Source organism: Hylobates moloch, unplaced genomic scaffold (genome assembly GCF_009828535.3).
Source record: "Hylobates moloch isolate HMO894 unplaced genomic scaffold, HMol_V3 SCAFFOLD_20, whole genome shotgun sequence".
Classification (NCBI taxonomy): domain Eukaryota; kingdom Metazoa; phylum Chordata; class Mammalia; order Primates; family Hylobatidae; genus Hylobates; species Hylobates moloch.
In genome coordinates, this window is record NW_026652295.1 from 41,018,680 (window position 1) to 41,042,087 (window position 23,408).

The window sequence follows — 23,408 nt, forward strand, 5'->3', positions numbered from 1 at the left end:
ATCCCAGCACTTTGGGAGGCCGAGGTGAGCAGATCACAAGGTCAGGAGTTCAAGACCAGCCTGGCCAACATAGTGAAACCCCGTCTCTACTAAAAATATAAAAATTAGCTGGGTGTGGTAGCGGGCATTACTAATTCCCTGTCCAAATAACTTTATTTTTTATTAGGCAGAAGAAGCTCAACGGAAATTGAAAAGACAAAATAGAGAAGATACAGGTATTTTTAATCTTTCTAAAAATGTCATACCCATCTTTTTTACTTGTTAAACGTTGTTTTCTATTAACTATGATGATTGTCTTTGGTGGAATGAATATTTAAATGTAAGCTTTCCTAGTGAACAACCTCCTATTCAAAGGAATAATAAATATGTTAACATAGAAATAGTTTGTGCTAAGTCCTCTGGGTTGATTTTATCTGAGATCTTAAGACCTTTCTGGGGGAAAAGACAGACTTTCTTTTGTACTGCTGCTAATTATGTGGCTCTTTTTATGCATTTGACCTTGAGAAGATAAAATAATAGCTTTAAGGTGTGTGTTAATGAATATTCTTTGAGTTAAAACTATCAAAAGTAACAGAGATAGTTTCTAAAGCATGTTCTGTGAAAGAAACCAATAATAACAACTGTATTTTCAGCACTCCCACCTCCGGTGTTGCCTCCGTTCTGCCCTCTGTTTGCAAGCCTAGTTAACATTTTGCAGTCAGATGTCATGTTGTGCATCATGGGAACAATTCTGCAATGGGCTGTGGAACATAATGGATATGCCTGGTCAGAGTCCATGCTTCAAAGGGTAGGTTTGAAGACATTTATTATTTATATTTTAGTATTTTATAGTACAAGCAAAATATTCTTGTCTGTATCTATACACAGGAAAACTAGGCCGAAATGTATTGTGTCTTCCTAACTTGAATATGTTGTTACTGCTTTTGTGTCTGACAGTGAAAACAAGTGCCAGACAGATTTTTTTATACCACATGGTTGTTATTACCTCAGTCCCACTGGGCAGTCGTTCTCTCCTTGATTGGTCCTGGTCTTTATATATGTAGTACTCTGATACTGATATAATGTGTTATCTTTTATATATGTTTCTAATCTAATTATTTTCCAAAACCAAAAATTTGTTTTGAATCATCCGTATCCTTATTTTGTGGTTGAAGAAACTGACACTCATAGACTTATGGTCCTATAGCTAGTTAAGTGGCAAGTCTGGAACCTTGTTTGTGTTATTTTTGTTTTTGTGTTTTTGAGACAGGATCTGGCTTTGTCACCCAGGAAGCTGGAGTGCAGTGGCGCAATCCTGGCTCACTGCAACCTCTGCCTCCTGGGTTCAAGTGATCCCTCCACCTCAGTGTCCCAAGTAGCTGGGATTACAGGCATGCATCACAACACCTGGCTAATTTTTGTATTTTTGGTAGAGACAGTTTTGCCATGTTCCCAGGCTGGTCTCGAACTCCTAGACTCAAGCAATCCTCCCCCCTCAGCCTCCCCAAGTGTTGGGATTATACATGCGTGAGCCACCATGCCCAGCCCCTTGTTTATATTTTACTTTATAGTTTTAATGTAAGCCATTCTTACATTATCTCATTGAATTCACACAACACCCCATGAATAGATACAACTTTTTTCTCATTGTTAGATGAGGAAGCCAAGTTTCAGTGAGGTTCCATTAACTTCCCATATTACTCTACTAAGTGATATAACAATTATTCGTTAAATAGAATGCCTACTTTATGCCTTATTCCATGCTAAGCACTTTTTTTTTTTTTTTTGAGACAGTTTTGCTCTTGTCACCCAGGCTGGAGTACAATGGCGTGATCTCGGCTCACTGCAACCTCTGCCTCCCGGGTTCAAGCAATTCTCCTGCCTCAGCCTCCCAAGTAGTTGGGAGTACAGGCGCCTGTCACCAAACCCAGCTAATTTTTTGTGTTTTTAGTAGAGACAGGGTTTCACCATGTTGGCCAGGCTAGTCTCAAACTCCCGACGTCAGGTGATCCACTCACCTCGGCCTCCCAAAGTGCTGGGATTACAGGCGTGAGCCACCGTGCCCGACCATGCTAAGCACTCTGCATATAGTATTTGTAATCCTCAGAACTCTAGAGGGAAGCTGTTTTTTTCCAATGTTAAAGATGATGACATGGGCTCAAAGGCATTCCCTTAGGGTATATGTTAATAGCTTGAAAGCAGTAAAACCAGGATTCAGATTCAAATTTTGGAGCCCTCCTCGGGAGGCTGAGTAGCTATCATTCTTTCTTTTTGTCTCACTGGCTAAGATGTATGTATTCTTATAATGACCTCCTATTTATCCATAAGCATATTTAAAGTGTAAAATCATGGAGCTGTGGTGTGCTAGCTCATTACTAGTACAGCTGTACTAGCTGTCATGTACTGTCAGCATTACATGAACAAAAGGTTTGTGGGAAATAATGGAGAAAAGAGTTGTGAACAATATTTACCTTACGTGTACATTTGCTTTATGTCACCTAGTTCTTCCAAGTCTCTGACAACCACAGTCATCCCATGTGGAGGGAAGGATACAGAGACATCACACACATATCTCCTCAAAAACTGGGGTGTGGGCCCGGCACAGTGGCTCACCCCTGTAATCCTAACACTTTGGGAGGCCAAGGCGGGTGGATCACTTGGGGTCGGGAGTTCAAGACCAGCCTGTACAACATGGTGAAACCCCGTCTCTACTAAAAATACAAAAATTAGCCAATCATCATGGCACGTGCCTATAATCCCAGCTACTCAGGAGGGCTCAGGAGAATCACTGGAAACTGGGAGGCAGAGGTTGCAGTGAGCCAATATTGTGCCACTGCACTCTAGCCTGGGCAACAGAGGGAGACTCCGTCTCAAAAAAACAAAAAAAACTTGGGCATGGGATAAGAGCAGTAAAAAAACAAATAGGTTGATACAGTCTCTTAGAAGTCTGATCAGGAATACTTTGTGAGATACATTGAAGAACTATAAAGTTTATAAATGATAAGGCATTAGAGATAAAAGTTTGTCTTTCTCAGATGATGAAGATTTAGTCCTTAGAGAAATTAGGTAGTGTCATAGACTGGATAATTACATGGGGGATACGTTTAGCTTTATAATTACTTGACCACTGATTCTTGGAAGGTTTTTTTAAGTCTGTAGTATAGGTATAGAATAAAACTTACATATTATGTGACTTGCTGGTCACAGCTGGTGGTAATTTTAGCTTACCCCGAAAATTTGCAATTGAAATTTCTTCCTCATTGAAGTAGAAAATTTTGTTTTTCTTGCCAATAATTTTTGTTAGAAAATAAATCTCAGTCTTTTCATTTAATAAAAATTCGTACTTCAGGGCCGGATATGGTGGCTCACGCCTTTAATCACAGCACTTTGGGAGGCCAAGGTGGGCGGATCACTTGAGGTCAGGAGTTCAAGACCAGCCTGGCCAACATGGTGAAACCCCATCTCTACTAAAAGTACCAAAAATTAGCTGGGCATGGTGGGGCACGCTTGTAGTCCCAGCTACTGGGGAGGCTGAGGCGGGAGAATCACTTGAACCCAGGAGGCAGAGGTTGCAGTGAGCCTGGGTGACAGGGCAAAACTCCATCTCAAAAAAAAAAAAAAAAAAGAAAAAAAAATTAGTACTTCAAATTGGTTTTAACTGCATTTTGTATTTAATAGTTTGATTTATCTTTTTCAATAATTCTTTTTTCCTATTTCTTATTAATATATGTGCTTAATTTTTTAAATTTTTACTAAAAGTTACAAAACATTTATTCAAGGTGTTACATTTAATTGGAATGGCACTACAAGAAGAAAAACAACATTTAGAGAATGTCACGGAAGAGCATGTGGTAACATTTACCTTCACTCAGAAGATATCAAGTATGTGTATATCTTTTTACTAAACTAACTCAAGATGTAAATGATTTTAAGAAATCACTTAATAACCTCTTTTATTTGATCATATGGATTCTAAAAGGGTAATATTTAATCCAAATATTTGAGGCTATATGTACTCATCTGTGTAGTAAAGGTACTGTATTAAACCCTGATATATTTTTATAAAAATATCTAGGGCTAAGTTCAAAGTTACAATCGGCTGTGGTTGACATAAGGTTCTACAGTATTGAAAATAAATAAAAATTATAGGGGATTAGATTGTCATTTCATATAAAGAAATGTGACTTTTTAAAAGAAGGCCAGGGAGATTTTCCAGCTTTTTATTTTAAAAGTTTCAAACATATAGACAAGTCGAAAGAATTGTCCAGTAAACGTTCATATACCTACTACCTAGATTCAGTAGTTTGCTATATTTGCTTTTATATTTACATACTTTCTTGAACCATTTGTTATAGACATAATATTTCATGTCAAAGAAAAGCTTTTCATTTACTAATTTTCAGAATCAGCCATCGGTCTGATAGTTACCTGCAATTGTGGCAACTTTGAATATTTTTTGTTTAGAGTTTTTTTAAATATTATTCATGGATTTTTATTTATTCAGTGTTTTATAGTCACTTATAATGATTATTCCTTTTGATGCTCAAATCATGCCCATTTTGGTCAGTGGGAGTTTATTTAGTCAGCTTCTGTGTCCTTTTCACCCAGCCCCATTTGTATTTGAGTACCACCTCGCTTTCCAGCCCAAAAGATGCCCAAGCTCATCTTGTACTTTCCCTGCCACAGACCTGTAGTCAGCCATTTGCTGAGGTGTTTTTAAATGAATTGATGGTGCTATGATAGGAGTTTATAAATGCTTTGATTGAAAAGGATTATTTCTGTAACTGTGTTCAGTGCCATTTCTTCCTAAACGATAACTGTGAGAATTATGCTACCAGGGGACAAGGAGGAAGTAATTTTGTTTGCTGCTAGATCTCTAGTTTTCCTTTTTGCCCTCATCCAAGTAAATGAGAGAAAGAGGAGAAACCACCTTTTCCCACTGAAGACTTTATTCTTGGATGCCAGTTTTTACCTATTCTTTTTCTCTGCCATATTGTTTCTTTGGGTTAATACTGTTGTTTTGCTTTCTTTGTTTCTGGTGTGTTTATTTTAGAATAACCATACAGAATACTCCCTAATTTCATTCACTCATCACTATAAAATATTAGGTTCTTGGCCAGGCACGGTGGCTCACTCCTGTAATCCCAGCACTTTGGGAGACCAAGGTGGGTGAATCACCTGAGGTCAAGAGTTCGAGACCAACCTGGCCAACATGACGAAACCCTGTCTCTACCAAAAATACAAAAATTAACCGAGCATGCTGGTGGGCACCTGTAATCCCAGCTACTCAGGAGGCGGAGGCAGGAGAATCGCTTGAACCCAGGAGGTGGAGGTTGCAGTGGGCGGAGATTACACCACTGCACTCCAGCCTGGGCGACAGAGTGAGACTGTCTCAAAAAAAAAAAAAAAAAAAAAATTAGCTTCTCTCTTACTTTCTCTTTCCTTTTTATTAAACAATCATCATTTTCCCTCAACATTACTCTTAACTTGTCTTTAGACATTCTACATAATTAAGACACACAATTTATTTGCAAAGAAACCTCTCCCTTATCTAGAGTCACATCCCTAATGCATGCCACAGAGTTTTAGATGTGATGAAATATTAAAGATCACACAGGTCAATCTCTTCCGCTCTTAGGAAAAAGGGACATTTTTCCAGAATGGCAGCACCAAAATCAAGAAAATCAATAATTGAACATTTCTGGCTGCAGACTAATAGAAGATATGGACTTGACTCATATTCAAATAAACAGTGAATTCCTAGGGGAAGAAATTCATTTTATTCTGAATCTAGTTTTTATTAAAGGCGATGGTCAGAGCAAATAAACATATTTGTACATATATGCACCTCTTAATGCTAATTTATTTTTAGACCTGTAAAATCTCAGAGACACCAGTTATTTTTAGCTGAATTTGTATGTAATTTTGCTAAAGGGAAGTTAAAATAATCATTTGCTATAAAAAGTCACTTTTGAATCCTTAAAGAATTCTAGTTGTTGGCTACTTGTTGTAAAAGACAAATATGTCACGTTCTCAAGAAGTATTGAAAATCTCTATTTTGGTAGAGCCATTATCAAATTATGGGCAATAGGTGTTATAAGCAACTGCATTTATGTTCCTGTGCATAGGAATAAGTACTATGAAGTGTTAGCTATTGTTATTGTGCCTTTTATTTTTCTGCTGTAGAACCTGGTGAAGCACCAAAAAACTCTCCTAGCATACTAGCTATGCTGGAAACACTACAAAATGCTCCCTACCTAGAAGTCCACAAAGACATGATTCGGTGGATATTAAAGGTAAAATTTCTACATTCCTCTGCTTTTTGTGAGAAATATTAAATATTTGTTATGTGTACATTGTGATGATATTTCATACAGGATACTGATACTTTTTTTTTTTTGTAGACTTTTAATGCTGTTAAAAAGATGAGGGAGAGTTCACCTACCAGTCCCGTGGCAGAGACAGAAGGAACCATAATGGAAGAGGTATAAACAGTAAAAAGTGTGATAATACTAAAAAATTATAGCAAGTTCAGTATGAAAAAATTAAATTTATCTACATTAAGTTGCCAGTTACTTACAACATTTAAATTCCAAGAAATATGCCACTATTTATCTCTATTTGTTATATCAATTTTTTGTCTGCTTTTTTGCTTTAAAACAGGTCAATTTAAGAGTCTTTTCTCTTGTTTAAATAAGTGAGATTATAGAATAGTTTTTTAACTGGTATTTACAATAAAGATATTTCTGCTTCAGAAAAAAATGTGCATTTTAGCATCTAATGGTCTAATTGAATGGAGCATAATTTCAGAGTTCAAGGGACAAAGACAAAGCTGAGAGGAAGAGAAAAGCAGAGATTGCCAGACTGCGCAGAGAAAAGATCATGGCTCAGATGTCTGAAATGCAGCGGCATTTTATTGATGAAAACAAAGAACTCTTTCAGCAGACATTAGAACTGGATGCCTCAACCTCTGCTGTTCTTGATAATAGGTAAAAAAGAAAAAAAAATTAATCTCTTGACCAGTTGTTCCCAACTAGGGGGCAGTGTTGCTTTTTTTCCTTGTAAGTATACTTTTAATCCTAAAGTAATTTAGTAGAATTCATAGGTAAATTTTGTGACCTCCATTTAGAAGATTTAATCTTAGAAATCTCGGAATATAGATATGGTAAGTCCTGTGTATACCTGGTAGGGTATTTTCTGCAGAAGACCTTGGACATTCATGAAAGAATGAGTACACTACACTCAGTTACCTACAGCATATGACATCTGTATTGAAGATTAGATTACTGTGAGGATTAAAGGAGATGGTTTTGATACATACCAAAGACTTGACAATCCAAGTTATCAAAACCATGTGTTAAATATATACAAACCTGGCCGGGCGTGGTGGCTCATGCCTGTAATCCCGGCACTTTGGGAGGCCAAGGCGGGCGGATCACAAGGTCAGGAGTTCGAGACCAGCCTGACCAACATGGTGAAACCCCATCTCTACTAAAAATACAAAAAAAAAAATTAGCCGGGCGTGGTGGTGCGCGCCTATAATCCCAGCTACTCAGGAGGCTGAGGCAGGAGAATTGCTTGAACCTGGGAGGCAGATGTTGCAGTGAGCCGAGATTGTGCCACTCACCCCAGCCTGGGTGACAGAGCAAGACTCTGTCTCAAAAAAAAAAAAAAAAATATATATATACACACACACGCACACATACATACATACCTGTAGTTTGCTATTTTATGATTATATAGAAAGTTCTTGGGATCATTAATTATATTCATAACCTTTGTATTGCAGCCCTGTGGTTTCAGATATAACACTTACAGCACTGGGCCCCACACAAACTCAGGTTCCTGAACAAAGACAATTCGTTACATGTATATTGTGCCAAGAGGAGCAAGAAGTTAAAGTGGAAAGCAGGGCAATGGTCTTGGCAGCATTTGTTCAGAGATCAACTGTATTATCAAAAAACAGAAGTAAATTTATTCAAGATCCAGGTAAGTCATAGCTAGATTCTCATCTTCCCTTTTCATAACAACTGCCAGTTAATGTGGTTGGTGATACATTGAGATTTTTTAAACCTAAAAATAACTCCGTAGACTTGGATGGTATCTTTGACAGGTAACTTAGGCAGGAATTCCCCACTTGGCAGATGTGGAAGCACTCCAGAAAGTTATACCTGAATCACATAGCTGATAAATAGCAGGGATTCAAAGAAAAGCTTTTCTTTGTGATTTGACATTACATAGTTTGGCATTTCACTGTCTTTTCCATCTTTCAGTACACTTGCAGAGTCCTGGCCATTTGTTGACACACTGAAATAATAATTGTTTTGTCTTATTGATAGAGCCTGAGTGGAATCTCCTAAGAACAGTGATGGAGAATTACCTATGTAAGAGGCAATCCTTAAGCCAAATTCTGATTTAGAATAGTAATACCACCACAGATCGGGTTCCCCAGAAAGCAGATTCTTGGGATACAGATTACCGTGCAGGACGGTTGGGGGCCCTCTTTCAGCAACTGAGGGAGTAAAGCAGGGAGATCCAGTCTGCACATGATTTTGTCCACCACAGACACATTTATTTCTCTGCTCGTAGGTTGTGCTCTGTGTGCATGTGCTTCAGCGATACCCAGTAAACTTCTTGAGAGTAGGAACTGTGTCTTGGGAATTCCCAGAGCACTGCTTTAACCAGTGCCTTTCACACTGCAGCGTGAAAGGAGGTTTGAGAGCCCACTTTTAGAGTTGCCTTCTCTCTATAAAGAAAGTCTTTGCATCCTACTTATGAAAGGTTGGTCTGTTTCATCTTTAAAAATGGTCATTTAGGCTGGGTATGGTGGCTCATGCCTGTAATCCCAGCACTTTGGGAGGCCGAGGCAGGTGGATCACCTGAGGTCAGGAGTTCAAGACCAGCCTGGCCAACATGGCGAAACCCCCATCTCTACTAATAGGACAAAAAAAAAAAAAAACTAGCCAAATTTGATGGCACGTACCTGTAGTCCCAGCTACTCAAGAGGCTGAGGCATGAGAATTGCTTGAACCTGGGAGGCAGAGGTTGCAGTGAGCCGAGATTGCACCACTGCCCTCCATCCTGGGTGACGGAGCGAGACCCTGTGTGTTTTTGTTTTTTTTGTTTTGTTTTTTTTTTTTTTAAAAAAAAGGCCAGGCGCAGTGGCTCACGCATGTAATCCCAGCACTCTGGGAGGCCGAGGCGGGCAGATCACAAGGTCAGGAGATCAAGACCATCCTGGCTAACACGGTGAAACCCCATCTCTACTAAAAAATACAAAAAAAAATTAGCCAGGCATGGTGGCAGTTACTGTAGTCCCAGCTACTCGGGAGGCTGAGACAAGAGAATGACGTGAACCCAGGAAGCGGAGCTTGCAGTGAGTCGAGATCGCGCCACTGCACTCCAATCTGGGCGACAGAGCGAGACTGTCTTTAAAAAAACAAAAGATAGTCATTTAAACTAGGTGCTTTATAAATTTCATTCAAGGCCAAAGACAAAGTTGCTAATTTTATTTAACTTATTACTTCCTGAAGAAAAAGCATTAGCTGGCTATAAGTGGATTTTCTTAATGCTTTGACATTTGCACTGTTCTAGTGTTAAAGCAAATTAAAACTATTAAAACAAATTAAAAGTAGTTCTTTCTAGAGTGCTAGGAAATTTCTAAGATTATACTAATTTATATAAAGAATTCAAAAAATTCCAAAAGAAGCCAGACATCCATCTTGTTTTTCGTGATTTTTCATCCCCTTTGAATATAAAAATTAGCACCAGGACAGGAGACTCTGAATTACTTTTTTTTTCCCCCATCTGATCTGGTCTGTGCTTAGATTTTTTGTTGTCACTTTGGCTCTGATGTGATTATTTGCTGTATGAGTGTTGTTAGGCAGTCTGTCCTCTAGGGGGCGCCCCATTACTGCCAAAACATTTTTTATTAGCGATCATTGTAACCCAGCTGCCCTGAACGCGCACAAGGCAGCCCCATGAAGAGAGTAGCTCTTTTACCTGGAGCTCAGGGTACGATGGGAGGAATTGAAATATCTCAGTACTCTGAAAGTGTGAAATGTTCAAAAGGTTGGATATATTTAAATTCATAGTTCTAATTTCAGTTTACAATTAGAGAATGTTTAATTAATTTGCTGTGGATGGTGAAAATTAGAGAGTCCTACTTTATAAATAATCCAAGGTGTTGCATAAATTATTGGTATCTCAGAGGAATAAACTAGCATTTCATTTCAAATTTACAAGTCTTTATCAAGGATTTTACAATTTAAAGTTACACATTTGTTATAGGAAAATTAAATGCTTCACTTTTTTTGTTTTTTTGTTTGTTTGTTTTGTAATGCAGAAAAATATGATCCATTATTCATGCACCCTGATCTATCTTGTGGAACACACACTAGTAGCTGTGGGCACATTATGCATGCCCATTGTTGGCAAAGGTAATGTATATTCTTAATATTTGTCAAAAGCAGTTTATCTAAGGGCTCAATATTTTTAAAATAGAGGAAATTGCATTCTAGAAAAAAGGAAAAGAACTAAAAATGTTGAAAAAATCTGTATCATTGCCTAATAAATAACAAAAGTTATTTGCCTTGTCATAGATGTAAAGTATATGTCAGATATATTTTTTAATTTAGCTTTATGTCCAAGTCTCTTCTATATCTTCCAAAGAAGGAAGTGGATCTGTATCAGTCTGTGGATGAAGAAAAGGGTTTTTACAGTAGGATAAACTCTAGAAGGGTAATGTTGTCTTTCTTTGGGTCCAGGGTGGACAACTTTTGATTCCATAGATGTTAGTACTTGCTTTGTTACTTCCCAAAATTGTAATGGCTCCCTGTGGTGAGATGTCCTGAATTTGTTCTAGTTTGGTGTTTCCTATGCTTCTGCAAAACCAGCAAATCAATAATACTATTATTCTAGAACTGTGCTCACCCAGTTATCATGAACTACCCCTAACAACTAGCCACCACGTTGTAGTCCCAGCTACTTGGGAGGCTGAGACAGGAGAATTGCTTGAATGTGGGAGGTGGAGGTTGCAGTGAACCAAGATCGTGCAACTGCACTCCATCCTGGGCAACAGAGCGAGACTCCATCTCAAACAAACAAACAAAAAAAACAAATAGCCACCAGCCTTGGGGAAGTGGCAAGAGAACAATGGCACCAAGAAATTTTTGTTGCTGCTTTGTGAATGCTTTTTTATATGGCAGTCTTTTTTTTTATTTTCCTGTTTTAGAACTTTTAATCCATTTGGATTTTTAAAATCACTCAAAAATCATGTTAAAAATAATTTAGTTTAAGATTTTCGTTTTTGAACTATTTGTGGAAACATTATTTAAAATGTTGAAACTTGTGGCTGTCATTTATATAAATTACCATTGTTTTGATACCTCATGTTCTCTAATTGTAAAGGTATTTTGATTCCGTTCAAGCTAAAGAACAGCGAAGGCAACAGAGATTACGCTTACATACAAGCTATGATGTAGAAAACGGAGAATTCCTTTGCCCCCTTTGTGAATGCTTGAGTAATACTGTTATTCCTCTGCTGCTTCCTCCAAGGAATATTTTTAACAAGTAAGTTTTGGCTCATGACAACCTATTACAAAGCAATAGTTTGCTTTGAAGATAATGAAATAATAAATCAGGGAGGAAAGCTTAGTCTAGGCAATTGCATGGTGTTTTCCAGATACTTTCCAAACTCTAGTCATTTTCTTCTAGCAGACCTGTGGAATGTGATTTTAGTTTTTAGAGAGGAACAGGTGAAAATTTAACAGTTTCTAAGCTATAAAATTCCTGTGTATTTATGAAAACCAAGTATCTGGTTTATTTCTAGGGACCCTACTTTTAATATCTCCCATACACTTCTCAAGAGATGCTCAGTAAACTGGTAGAGGGAGATGGAACAACTCAAACTGACTTTATGGGACAGTCTAAAAATCGAATAAAACTTTTTGTAATGTACTGGCCATTCATAGTTTGAAGAACCAGGCAAAAAAAAAAATGAAAATCTGTTGGTATATTTTAAATGGAAAAATCTCAGCTGGGCATTGTGGCTCACATCTATAATTCTAGCACTTTGGGAGGCCAAGGTGAGAGGATCATTTGAGCCCAGGAGTTCAAGACCAGCCTGGGCAACATAGACCCTGTCTGTACAAAAAATAAAAAGTTAGCTGGATGTAGTGGCATATGCCTATAGTCCCAGCTACTTCAGAGACTCAGGTGGGAGGCTCGCTTGGGTCAAGGCTGCAGTGAGCTTTGATCATGCCATTGCACTTCAGCCTGAGTGACAGAGCAAGACCCTGTCTCAAAAATAAAATAAGTGCTTGCTTCAGCAGCACATACACTAAAATTGGAACGATAAAGAGAAGATAAGCATGGCTCTTTCACAAGGATGACACACAAATTCATGAAGTGTTCCATATTTTTAGCTCTTTTAGAATTTGTCTAGCAGACTAAAAAAAATAAAAGAAAATGGAAAATTTCTGTAACTTCACAGTTTTTTGGATGCTTTTAGTTATGAGTATTGGACATACTCATTTCAAGTATGAATTTGATAATGTCTGCTATTCGAATCTGAACTTCATTTCTCAATGTAGAATTATGCTATCTACTTGCATGCACAAATACTAAGTTATGTGAGTATAAATGATCCATTTCTGTGTTATTTGCATTCAGTTCAAAGCAAAGTCAGTTTTTTCTTGTCAGTTTTAGGAGTTCAAACTTTGGTGTTCTTAGCCTATGCTACCACAAAATGTTCTTAAAATATTAGTAGATTTGAGTGTAAGCTCATGCTTTTTAATTATAAAAGAATATCCTGGTACTGACTTATCTGCATTTGAACTGATAAAGAAATTAATTATTGTTAGATGGAGGATTAACTGTGTATAAGAAGAAATCAGCCTTGTTGGATTTCACCTGTCACTTTATTGGTCCACTTTTTGGGTTTTGCCCATGAGATTCAATTATGGTTTAGTCATATTCGAATACAATCATAAAAAGAACACAGGCTTTGGAATCTGACAGAGCCAAGTTTGAATGCTAGCTTTGTCCCTTATTCGGCCTTAGTCAAGTTACATAGCTCTAAACCTCAGTTTCCTCATCTGTAAAATGGGGACAATAAAACCTATTACAAAATATAGGAATACAACCTATACAAATAATACAATATAGGAATATAACTTATGCAAATAATAATACAACCTGAAACAAAATGTAGGGATATTTTGAGGATTAAGTCTAAATAAATAAGATATTTACAGTAAAATTCTTTACTAAGTGCTTGTAACATAATAAGCACTTGGTAGATATTAATAGTGATGGTGATTATGATACTTAAGAAATTCTATCAAATTCCAGTACTGAAGAGTGAGATTTTTAATACACAGTGTTATTACCATCATATTGACAAATAATATATTCATTTCCATTGGCCAATATCCTGATTTTTTTTTAATGCAACACATTTTCCCTTATCCTTTTTGTTTTTAATATTTGGAGTGTGTCTAAAATATGCCTGTGATCATTTAAGGAGTCTTTTGTATCTTAAGGAACAATAATAAAACACTAAATACTCTCTATAATCTTTTCTAGCAGGTTAAATTTTTCAGACCAACCAAATCTGACTCAGTGGATTAGAACAATATCTCAGCAAATAAAAGCATTACAGTTTCTTAGGAAAGAAGAAAGTACTCCTAGTAAGTTCTGGTAACCTGTTTTCATTTTTCCCTAAAGTCCGAGGTCATCAGAAAATGTATTTCCAGAAGAAATTGTTTAAAAGTGAAACTTCCCATTTAAAATTTTGACTCATTCTAATTTTCCTTGTCTTAATAAGCTAAATTTGACTTTACTGCATTACTCCTTATTCCTTAAACACACAAGTTCATGTGAAGTTTCTAATAAACACTTCTCATTTATTCCCCCATTTTATCGAAGAGCTTCTGGAGGTGGGGGAGATGTAACTGAGTGTTGCAGAGCTAGCTTTAGTTCTCGGTGGGCTAACTCACCTTACTGTTGGCATTACCAAAGGCTTCCCAAGTTTCATAGACCATGCACTGCACTTATGACCTTGTGGGAACGTAGTATGAACAGGATTTATATCATTGGTTTTCATAGAAATAGAATAGCTACTCTTGTTTTTGTTTTAGTGGCTGTACTATAAGAAAAAGCATAGTTAAGAAAGGGCCTTGGTCAACTAGAGCAATAATGTTTTCATGCTTCATATGGTTGTTATGCCAGTTTTTATTAGGGAATTTTTTTCCTTTTGTTTTTGATTTCTTTGACCTATATGGCTGTACTTTTAGGAATATTGTCATCTATTGAATAATAGTATAAAATGCCTGTTTCTATAGATAATGCCTCTACAAAGAATTCAGAAAATGTGGATGAATTACAGCTCCCTGAAGGGTTCAGGCCTGATTTTCGTCCTAAGTGAGTATATTATTTTACTCCTTTAATATTTAACCCATTTGAAATGAATGATTAAGTCAGCAGTTAGGAGGAATATGATTTGGCAAGCGAGGGAGCAAAATGTTATAGGATAGTGATCTTTAGTTCTAAGGTTTAAGCAGAGGCTAAGGCAGGAGGATAGTGTGAGCCCCAGAGGTGGAGGCTGCAGTGAGCCTTCATTGCACCACTACACTCCAGTCTGGGTGACAGAGTGAGACCCTGTCTCAAAACAACAACAAAAAAAGTTTCAGCATTACATGATGGTATTCATTGCAATACATTAAAAAAATCTAAGAACCATGTGGCATGTTTAACTCTCACCACCCTCTCCTAGTCAGCATTGCTGACCCCTGCCACACCCCTTTCTTTACCTGGCTCTCCTTGACAACATCTAATCAGTAATTCTAAATACAAACTGCTCAGCCTCCCCAATGAATCCCACACTTCCGTCTGACTTCAAAATTTATATTAATGACCTAACCAAGCTCTTAGTAACCCAGGATTAAAACCAGAATATTTTCCACCCTATTTTACCCCATAGCCAGTTAGTTACAAGGTATAGCATAGATTCTGGAGCTAGACTGGTTGATTCAGTTCCCAGCACCACCACTTACTAGCTGTGCAACTTTGGGCAAATTGCTTGACCTCTCTGTACCTCAATTCCCTCATCTGTCAAGTGAGGATAATTCATAGGTGTTATTAGGATAAAGTGACATAACGTACGTAGAGCCACCTGAAAGCTGTGCCTGGCATGTACCAAGTAACTCAATAAATAGAGACCTAGAAGACTTGAATAGAAAAAACATCACGCCTATAATCCCAGCACTTTGGGAGGCCACGGCGGGCAGATCACTTGAGGTCAGGAATTCAAGACTAGTCTAGCCAACATGTTGAAACCCTGTCTCTACTAAAAATAACAAAAATTAGCCAGGCGTGGTGGTGCACGCTTGTAATCCCAGCTACTTGGGGGGCTGAGGCAGGAGAATAGCTTGAACTTGGGAGACAGAGGTTGCAATGAGCCAAGTCGCACCACTGCTCTCCAGCCTGGGCGACAGACCAAGACCCCATCTCAAAAAAAAAAAAAACTTCAATCTTCTGTCTGCCACACTCCCCCAGTCCTGTCATTTTATTTGTCACTTCTAGTGTTTACTTCCATATTTCTAATTAGACAGTATCTTCACTGTTGACTGGTAAATTATTCCACAATTTTTGGTTAAATCTAGTTGTCAGTTTTTACATTATAATAACTGTGTGTCTGCTGATACAAGTTGCGTATTAGAATTATATTTCCTTTCTTATACAGTTTTGTCTTTCTTTTTTTTTTTTTTTTTTTTTTTTTGAGACAGAGTCTCGTGCTGTCGCCCAGGCTCAGTTTTGTCTTTCTTACAGTTAATAATTACCTTGTCTTTTTCATGTACTTGTTTTCTATGTTTTTTTTTTTTTTTTTTTCTGAATGGTGCAGTAGATCTGTCCAATGTCTAACAACTTTTTTCTTTTTTTTTTTTTTTTGGAGACAGTCTCGCTCTGTCACCCAGGCTGGAGTGCAGTGGCGTGATCTCAGCTCCCTGCAGCCTCCCCTCCCGGGTTCAAACAATTCTCCTGCCTCAGCCTCCCAAGTAGCTGGGATTACAGGCACGCACTACCACGCCCGACTGATTTTTGCATTTTTAGTAGAGGTGGGGTTTCTCCATGTTGCCCAAGCTGGTCTTGAACTCCTGACCTCAGGTGATCCACCCGCCTCAGCCTCCCAAAGTGCTTGGATTACAGGCGTGAGCCACCACACCTGGCCTCCTAACAACTTTTCTAAGTGCTCAGATCTGTCAGATGATCTGTTGCTGGGTCCCTCCTTCCCCCACACAGCCTCTGTTCTCCTGCAGTCAGGAGGGGGCACAGCTGTCACTTCTCTTGGCCCTGCTCCTCTTATTTTCTGGATTGAGTGTCTTCCTCTTTCTTAAGTACTTGCTCTTTTTGCAGATTCCTAAGAAAGGATACCTGGATGGTATATTTTCATGTTCAAAAATATGTTTATTTTATTCATATGCTCAATTGATAGTTTGGGTATAGAATTCTAGGGTAGAAGTAACTTTTTATCTAGATTTTGAAGGCATTATTTTACTAAATTCTGTATCCATTGAGAAATTAATCCCATTCTAATTCTTGTTCCTTTGTAAATTTTTGTTTTTTTGAGACAGGTTCTCACTCTGTCCCCCAGGCTAGAGTGCAGTGGCACAAGTTCACTGCAACCTCTGCATCCCGGGTTCAAGCGATTCTCCTGTCTCAGCCTCCTGAGTAGCTGGGATTACAGACATGAGCTGCCACACCTGGCTAATTTTTGTATTTTTAGTAGAGACGGGGTTTCACACCATGTTGGCTAGACTGGTCTCAAACTCCTGACCTCAGATGATCTGCCCACCTCGGCCTCCCAAAGTGCTGCAATTACAGGCATCAGCCACCACACTCAGCCACATTTTTTTTTTTTTAACTTTTTTAGAGATGGGTTCTATGTTGTCCAGGTTGGCCTTGAACTCCTGGGCTCAAGCGATCCTCCCTCCTCAGCCTCCTGAGTAGTTCGGATTACAAGTGTGAGCTACCATGCCTGGTTCCTTTATAACTCTATTACTATACTTCTATTTTCTATTACTTCTTTTTTTTGTTTTCTTTTTTGAGACAGAGTGTTGTTCTTGTCACCCAGGATGGAGTGCAGTGGCATGATCTCAGCTCACTGCAACCTCTGCCACCCAGGTTCAAGGGATTCTCATGCCTCAGCCTCCCAAGTAGCTGGGACTACAGGCATGCACCACCATGCCCCACTCATTTTTTGTATTTTTAGTAGAGACAGGGTTTCACCATGTTGGCCAGGCTGGTCTCGAACTCCTGACCTCAAGTGATTCACCCACCTTGGCCTCCCAAAGTGCTAGGATTACATGCATGAGCCACCACACCCGGGCTTGTAACTCTGTTACTTCTGAAAACTGTAAGATATTCTCTGTATCTCTTCAGTGTTCCGAAATTTTCTATGATATTTCTTGGTATATGAATCTTTTTTTATTCATTTTGCTAGGCGTTCAATAAACCTATTGAACCTGAACATTTATGTCCTTCATTTCTGAGAATTTTTTATGTTGTTTCTTAAATCGTTTTCTCTTGGATTTTGTTCTTTGAGGTAGTTCTATTAGCTCACTGTTGCCCCTCTTGAACTGACAACCTAATTTTCTTAAGAGTTTTTTGCTTTCTACATCGTCTCTGTTTTCCCTGAGTTCTGTTTCTCTGCTTCTTTGTTTTGTTTTATCTCTTTGATGCTTTCCTTCAATGTTTATTAGTCCTTGGATAACTATTTAAGCATAAGGCAATGAGCATAAGGATACCTGGTGGACAGGTTGGAGCTTGCTGATTTGTAAGCCTCACAGTAAGGTGATAAGGACACCTCCAGTCTTTTGCTTGGGTGACCCCCGAATGTCAGTGTGTAAAAACAACTTTCCCCTGAGGATTGTTCACTGGAAAAACTAATCTCTGTGGAAGTGGGTATACATTGCTGATGTTCTCAGGATGGGAAACAGGGTCAAGGACCTCACTGTGTAGTATGTAGGCTTGTGCCCAGCACCCTGTTTTCAGCCCTGTGCCTCACCCCTGCTAAGTCAAAGAGTCTAACTCCTCTTGGGCAGGGGCAGTTTGCATTATCTCTGATCACTTTGTATACAATTATCTCTGGATATATGTTAAGTGGTTCAATTTCAATATAGCAAAGAGCTGTTAAGAAACCGAACCATTTGATTGATATGTGCACATTGTTCTGAGCTAATTTTATACATGTTTACTTCAGGAACCCTTATTCTGAGAGCATAAAAGAAATGCTAACGACATTTGGAACTGCTACCTACAAGGTGGGACTAAAGGTTCATCCCAATGAAGAGGATCCTCGTGTTCCCATAATGTGTTGGGGTAGCTGCGCATACACCATCCAAAGCATAGGTAAGAGATTTACAGCTATTTCTCTATGAGTCACAAGCATTCGTTGATACTAATTAGGCATAGAATCTTGTTTTTAAATGAAATGTTTAAAGTGGGTAACAATGTGAAGAAATAAGAAAAAGACTTAGAAGCAAGAAATGTAGTGTACTGACAAAATACTAGATTGACAGTTCATAAATTAACCACAGCAACAGAGAACTCTTGGTGGTGGTTATAGCTTCTTGTCAGTTGAAGGAATGTACTGTTCGTTTTTACTTTGTAACCAAATTTAATTTTTGTGAAATTACTTTGAAGATTCTGAAACTTGACAATATTGTACTTTCTGTAGAATTGGGGTTTTTTTAACCTTTTTAAAAAATTATATTAAAATATACATAACATAACATTTACCATTTTAACCATCTTTAATCTGTAGAAAGAATTTTGAGTGATGAAGATAAACCATTGTTTGGTCCTTTACCTTGCAGACTGGTAAGTTCTCAGTTTATTCAGTTCATGATAGTGGGGCATGGAAATTAGGTGGTTCTGCTGCTTTTAATCTTATGGACCTGCAGTAGTTACTTACTACATTCACTTCTTTCATAGTAAAAACCCATTTTCTGTAAGGATATTAAAGAAGTAACGTTTGTGGTTTAATCTTTCTTTTAAATAAACTTCAGGAGGCCGGGTGCGGTGGCTCACACCTGTAATCCCAGCACTTTGGGAGGCCGAGGCAGGAGGATCACCTGAGGTCGGGAGTTTAAGACCAGCCTGACCAACATGGAGAAACCTCGTCTCTACTAAAAACACAAAATTAGCCAGGCGTGGTGGCGCATGCCTATAGTCCCAGCTACTCAGGAGGCAGAGGCGGGACAATCGCTTGAACCCGGGAGGTGGAGGTTGCAGTAAGCTGAGATTGCACCATTGCACTCCAGCCTGGGCAACAAGAGTGAAACTCCATCTCAAAAATATATATATATATATATATTGCAGCCTGGGCAATATAGCGAGACCTCATCTCTACACAAATTTTAAAATTGGCTAGGAGTGGTGGCGTGGCATGTACCTGTGGTCCCAACTACTTAAGAGGCTGAGTTGGGAAGATCACTGGAGCTGGGGAGGTCGAGGCTGCAGTGAGCCATGATTGTGCCCCTGTACTCTAGGCTGTGCAACAGAGCAAGATCCTATCTTAAAAAAAAAAAAAAAAGAACGCAGCAGAAGAATGTATATTCTAGCTCCACTTTCTTGCTAACCATTCATATTTCAACTCCTGCAATTTGGCTCCACTTCTAACACTTTCTGACTTCTATGAAATATCTCTTTCCAAGTTCACCAAATGATCTCCTGATTATCATTTTGTGTGGGCATTTTTTAGCCCTTGTCTTTGAAACCTCTACTTAATTGCTTGTTCTGAAACTTTTATTTCTCTCCATTCCTTCTTCATTCTGAAACTCATTTTTCTCTTAATTTCTATGACATTCTTGGCTTTCTTTCTACCTCTGTGGCTCCTGCCTCTAAGCCCGGTCTCCCTCCTCCATCCTGCAGTTGTCATTTTTAAACCTCCAGAGTTCTGCCATCTAATACTCTTCCCTGATCAGCCCCATCTATGCCTCTGATTTCAGTTATATCCAAATGATCCCCACCTGTGTATCTCCAACCCAGATCTTTATCTTAGGCCTAGGTTATCTCTGCCTGCTTTATTTTTTTAACCTGTATCTCCTACACATACCTAAAATTCAATCCAAATTAATTTTTCTTCCTATAATCCCTGTTTTAGTTAATTTCACCACTATTCATCCAGGAGAAACCAGAAAATTGAAGTCTTTATTTTTTGAGACAGAGTCTCACTCTGTTGCTCAGACGAGTGCAGTGGCACAATCTCGGCCCACTGCAGCCTCGTGTCCTGGGTTCAAGCGACTCTCCTGTCTCAGCCTTCTGAGTAGCTGGGATTACAGGTGCACGCCACCACGCCCAGCTAATTTTTGCGTTTTTAGTAGAGATGGGGTTTCACCATGTTGGCCAGGCTGGTCTTAAACTCCTGACCTCAGGTGATCTGCCCATCTCGGCCTCCCAAAATGCTGAGATTGCAGGCATGAGCCACCATTCCCGTCCTAGATACATTATTTAGCCTGGGCATTCACATTCAGTTGGTCAGCAGAGTCTGACAAATTCTCACCATTCCTTCTTCTACTTGTTTGGTTCAGCCCCATATCATTTCTTGCCTAGATTATCGTACCCAGAATCTCACCCTTATCTAATACATTATTAGAGGGGCTCCTCAAAAGCAATCCTGTTCATATTCTTCATACTTTTACAAACTTCTTAACCTATTTCTCCATTATCACCTGCTGCCAGTTCCTACCCCTGTGGTCCAGACTTGTAGAATCACTGCCAGTTCCTCAATGCTAGTTCCCACGCTTTTGCACATTCCATTTCCTCTGCCTAGAGTACCCTAAGAAGACTGCTACTCTTTCAGATGCTGTTCAAGTTTTCTCTTCCCTTAGAAAGCCCTCTGAGCCATGTACTGTGAGTTAGAGACCTCTCATCTGTGATGCCTGCCTCCTTCCCCACTTTCTTCCTTTCCCACCCCAGGACTTTAAGCTCTTTGAGAGCAGGAGGAGGGAGAATGGGTTTTATTTGAAGATCCTCAGAACCAAGACCTAGTGTATATAGTAGGACCTCAATATTTATTGAACCAAACATTACAGAAAATTTGGAAAATGAGAAAACAAGCAGGAAGAAAAAAGTCATCAACTTATCACATATCCATCTTTTTCCATTAGCATATTTATGCTTGATTACAATTGGTACTCACATGTAGCTTTGTTTCTGCTGTATTCTTTGAATCAACAGTTTTCTTATTACTGCTACTTAGTCCTCATAACAATTTTTAATAGCTGCGGGCACCCTCATTTGTGCCACCATCTTCTTGGACAGTTTCTCCAATATTTGGAGTATCTCTTTAGGATACTCTACATTTTAAGGAAGAGTATCCACATTTTAGAGTATCTCTTTAGGATAAACATAAGAGATACATGTTTAGAGTATCTCTTTAGGATAAACATAGAGAAATACTGCATCCGCATCTTGGCTTGTTTATTTGTTTTTTGAGATGGAGTCTTGCTCTGTTTTCCAGGCTGGAGTGCAGTGGTGTGATCTCAGCTCTCTGCAACCTCTGCCTCCAGGGTTCAAGCGATTCTCCTGCCTCAGCCTCTCGAGTAGCTGGGATTACAGGCGTGAGCCACCGCTCCCGGCCTGCCTCCACATCTTGGGAGTGTCCCTTGCTTTCTGTCAGATGCATATATTCTATATTCTTTTCTTTTCCAGAGAAAAGCAGCAACATGGTGGCAAAGAGATAGATTTCATTTATTCAGCATACACTTAGACATTTCCCATTCCATTTATCCTGTGTTAGAGGCATGTCATTGAGATGTCATAGATCTAGTTCCATACCTTCTAGAGCAGTTTCATTGTGCATCCAGCTGTGCTCTGAACTAGCATTCCTGAAAGAGAACTGCTTTGCATGTTGGTTTTTTGTTAATTGTGTTGGTTTGGTTTCTTTATTTTAGGATGACTGTCTTAGATCATTGACGAGGTTTGCCGCAGCACACTGGACAGTGGCATCACTTTCAGTGGTGCAAGGACATTTTTGTAAACTTTTTGCATGTGAGTATTAATACATTTATAACATGTTGTAATTTTTCGTCCTCTGAAATTTTGTTTTTAATGGTACAGCTTCTCTCAATAATGAATTAAATACTTAGTAGTACTGGTTTTCTTATATATAAGCTCTAGCTTATAAACTCTCATGTGTCTTGTAAGAAGATAAATTTAAAGCAGATTATATGCATTTTAACGTATGTTGGCATATGAAATATGCTAATGTATTTCTCTTTAAATCTTTAGCACTGGTGCCTAATGACAGCCATGAGGAACTTCCATGCATATTAGATATTGACATGTTTCATTTATTGGTGGGTATTGTGCAGTTTGTTTGGACTTCTATGTCATACTGTGTAACTTTACCTTAGGTTTGGTGAGCAGTGTAGTGGCAGACAGGAAGGAGTTATGTGATTTCCTTACCCCTTCTGAGTATAATTCTTTTATGAGAAACCTCAAAAAGAAATTATTTAGGAACCTAGTTGAGAGACTTCACCTGGTTATTGAGACATCCTCTGACTCTTATTTTGCTTTATGGCTGAGGTCAGTATTTTAACCTCTCTGTGCTTTTAACCTGTAAAGAGATAAAAACACCAGCAATGGGTCAGGTGTGGTGACTCATGCCTGTAATCCCAGCACGTTGCGAGGCTCACCCCAGATCACTTGAGGTCAGGAGTTTGAGAGCAGCCTTGCCAACATGGTGAAACCCTATCTCTACTAAAAGTACAAAAAATTAGCTGGGCGTGGTGGCACACGTCTGTAATCTCAGCTACTCAGGAGGATGAGACAGGAGAATCACTTGAACCCAGGAGGCGGAGGTTGCAGTGACCAAGATTGCACGACTGCACTCCAGCTTGGATGACAGAGCAAGACCCCATCAAAAAAAAAAAAAAAAACAGAAGCACTGCTGCTGGCCCATACAGTGCTTTTGTACATTTTCGAAAATCTGGCAGATACAGCCCTGTGGTCACACTTAGTGGCAGAGAGCCCCTTATAATTCAGGGCAAGGTATGTCCTCTGAGCCGGGACATCCTGGTGCTAAGACACACAGCTATCCAAATAGTGGGTAGCCAAATCTCAGCCCTACCTCAACTGGGTTCCCTTGCACAGGATACAGAGTGTACTACCACACCCAGCAGCCCCAAGTGCTGTGCCCTTATTCTCTGGACCTCAGATTCTGCCCCTTTAAGTTGGTTAGTACCTACTTATATGACTATGTCAGAACTCAATGAGTTAATCCGTGTAACGCACTTAGAGCAATATATTCCTAATAAATGCTGGCTATTACTGTTCTCATTGCTGCAACTAAAACCACCACCACCTATACTGCCATGCAGACAGCAGGAGGCCAAGAGAGCTAGCATTTGTGTACCTGCCAG

The 23,408-nt window shown here is 38.9% G+C and overlaps 1 protein-coding gene and 1 non-coding gene across 2 annotated transcripts in view; both read left to right on the forward strand.

Moving 5' to 3' along the window:
- The window catches only part of UBR2 (ubiquitin protein ligase E3 component n-recognin 2), a 127,179-nt gene that overhangs the window by 88,895 nt on the left and 14,876 nt on the right, over positions 1–23,408 (forward strand). Inside the window, exons 23-37 of the mRNA XM_032140517.2 lie at positions 167–215; positions 633–787; positions 3,759–3,861; positions 6,166–6,275; positions 6,384–6,464; positions 6,790–6,968; positions 7,769–7,968; positions 10,325–10,418; positions 11,389–11,550; positions 13,567–13,670; positions 14,325–14,403; positions 18,242–18,390; positions 18,806–18,861; positions 21,939–22,035; positions 22,276–22,343. Of these exons, the coding sequence (XP_031996408.1) occupies positions 167–215; positions 633–787; positions 3,759–3,861; positions 6,166–6,275; positions 6,384–6,464; positions 6,790–6,968; positions 7,769–7,968; positions 10,325–10,418; positions 11,389–11,550; positions 13,567–13,670; positions 14,325–14,403; positions 18,242–18,390; positions 18,806–18,861; positions 21,939–22,035; positions 22,276–22,343 (1,686 nt within the window). The remainder of the gene's footprint in view (positions 1–166; positions 216–632; positions 788–3,758; positions 3,862–6,165; positions 6,276–6,383; positions 6,465–6,789; positions 6,969–7,768; positions 7,969–10,324; positions 10,419–11,388; positions 11,551–13,566; positions 13,671–14,324; positions 14,404–18,241; positions 18,391–18,805; positions 18,862–21,938; positions 22,036–22,275; positions 22,344–23,408) is intronic.
- Positions 12,296–12,402, forward strand: LOC116460572 (U6 spliceosomal RNA). The gene has a single exon (XR_004245861.1). It is a non-coding gene; the product is annotated as a U6 spliceosomal RNA (small nuclear RNA).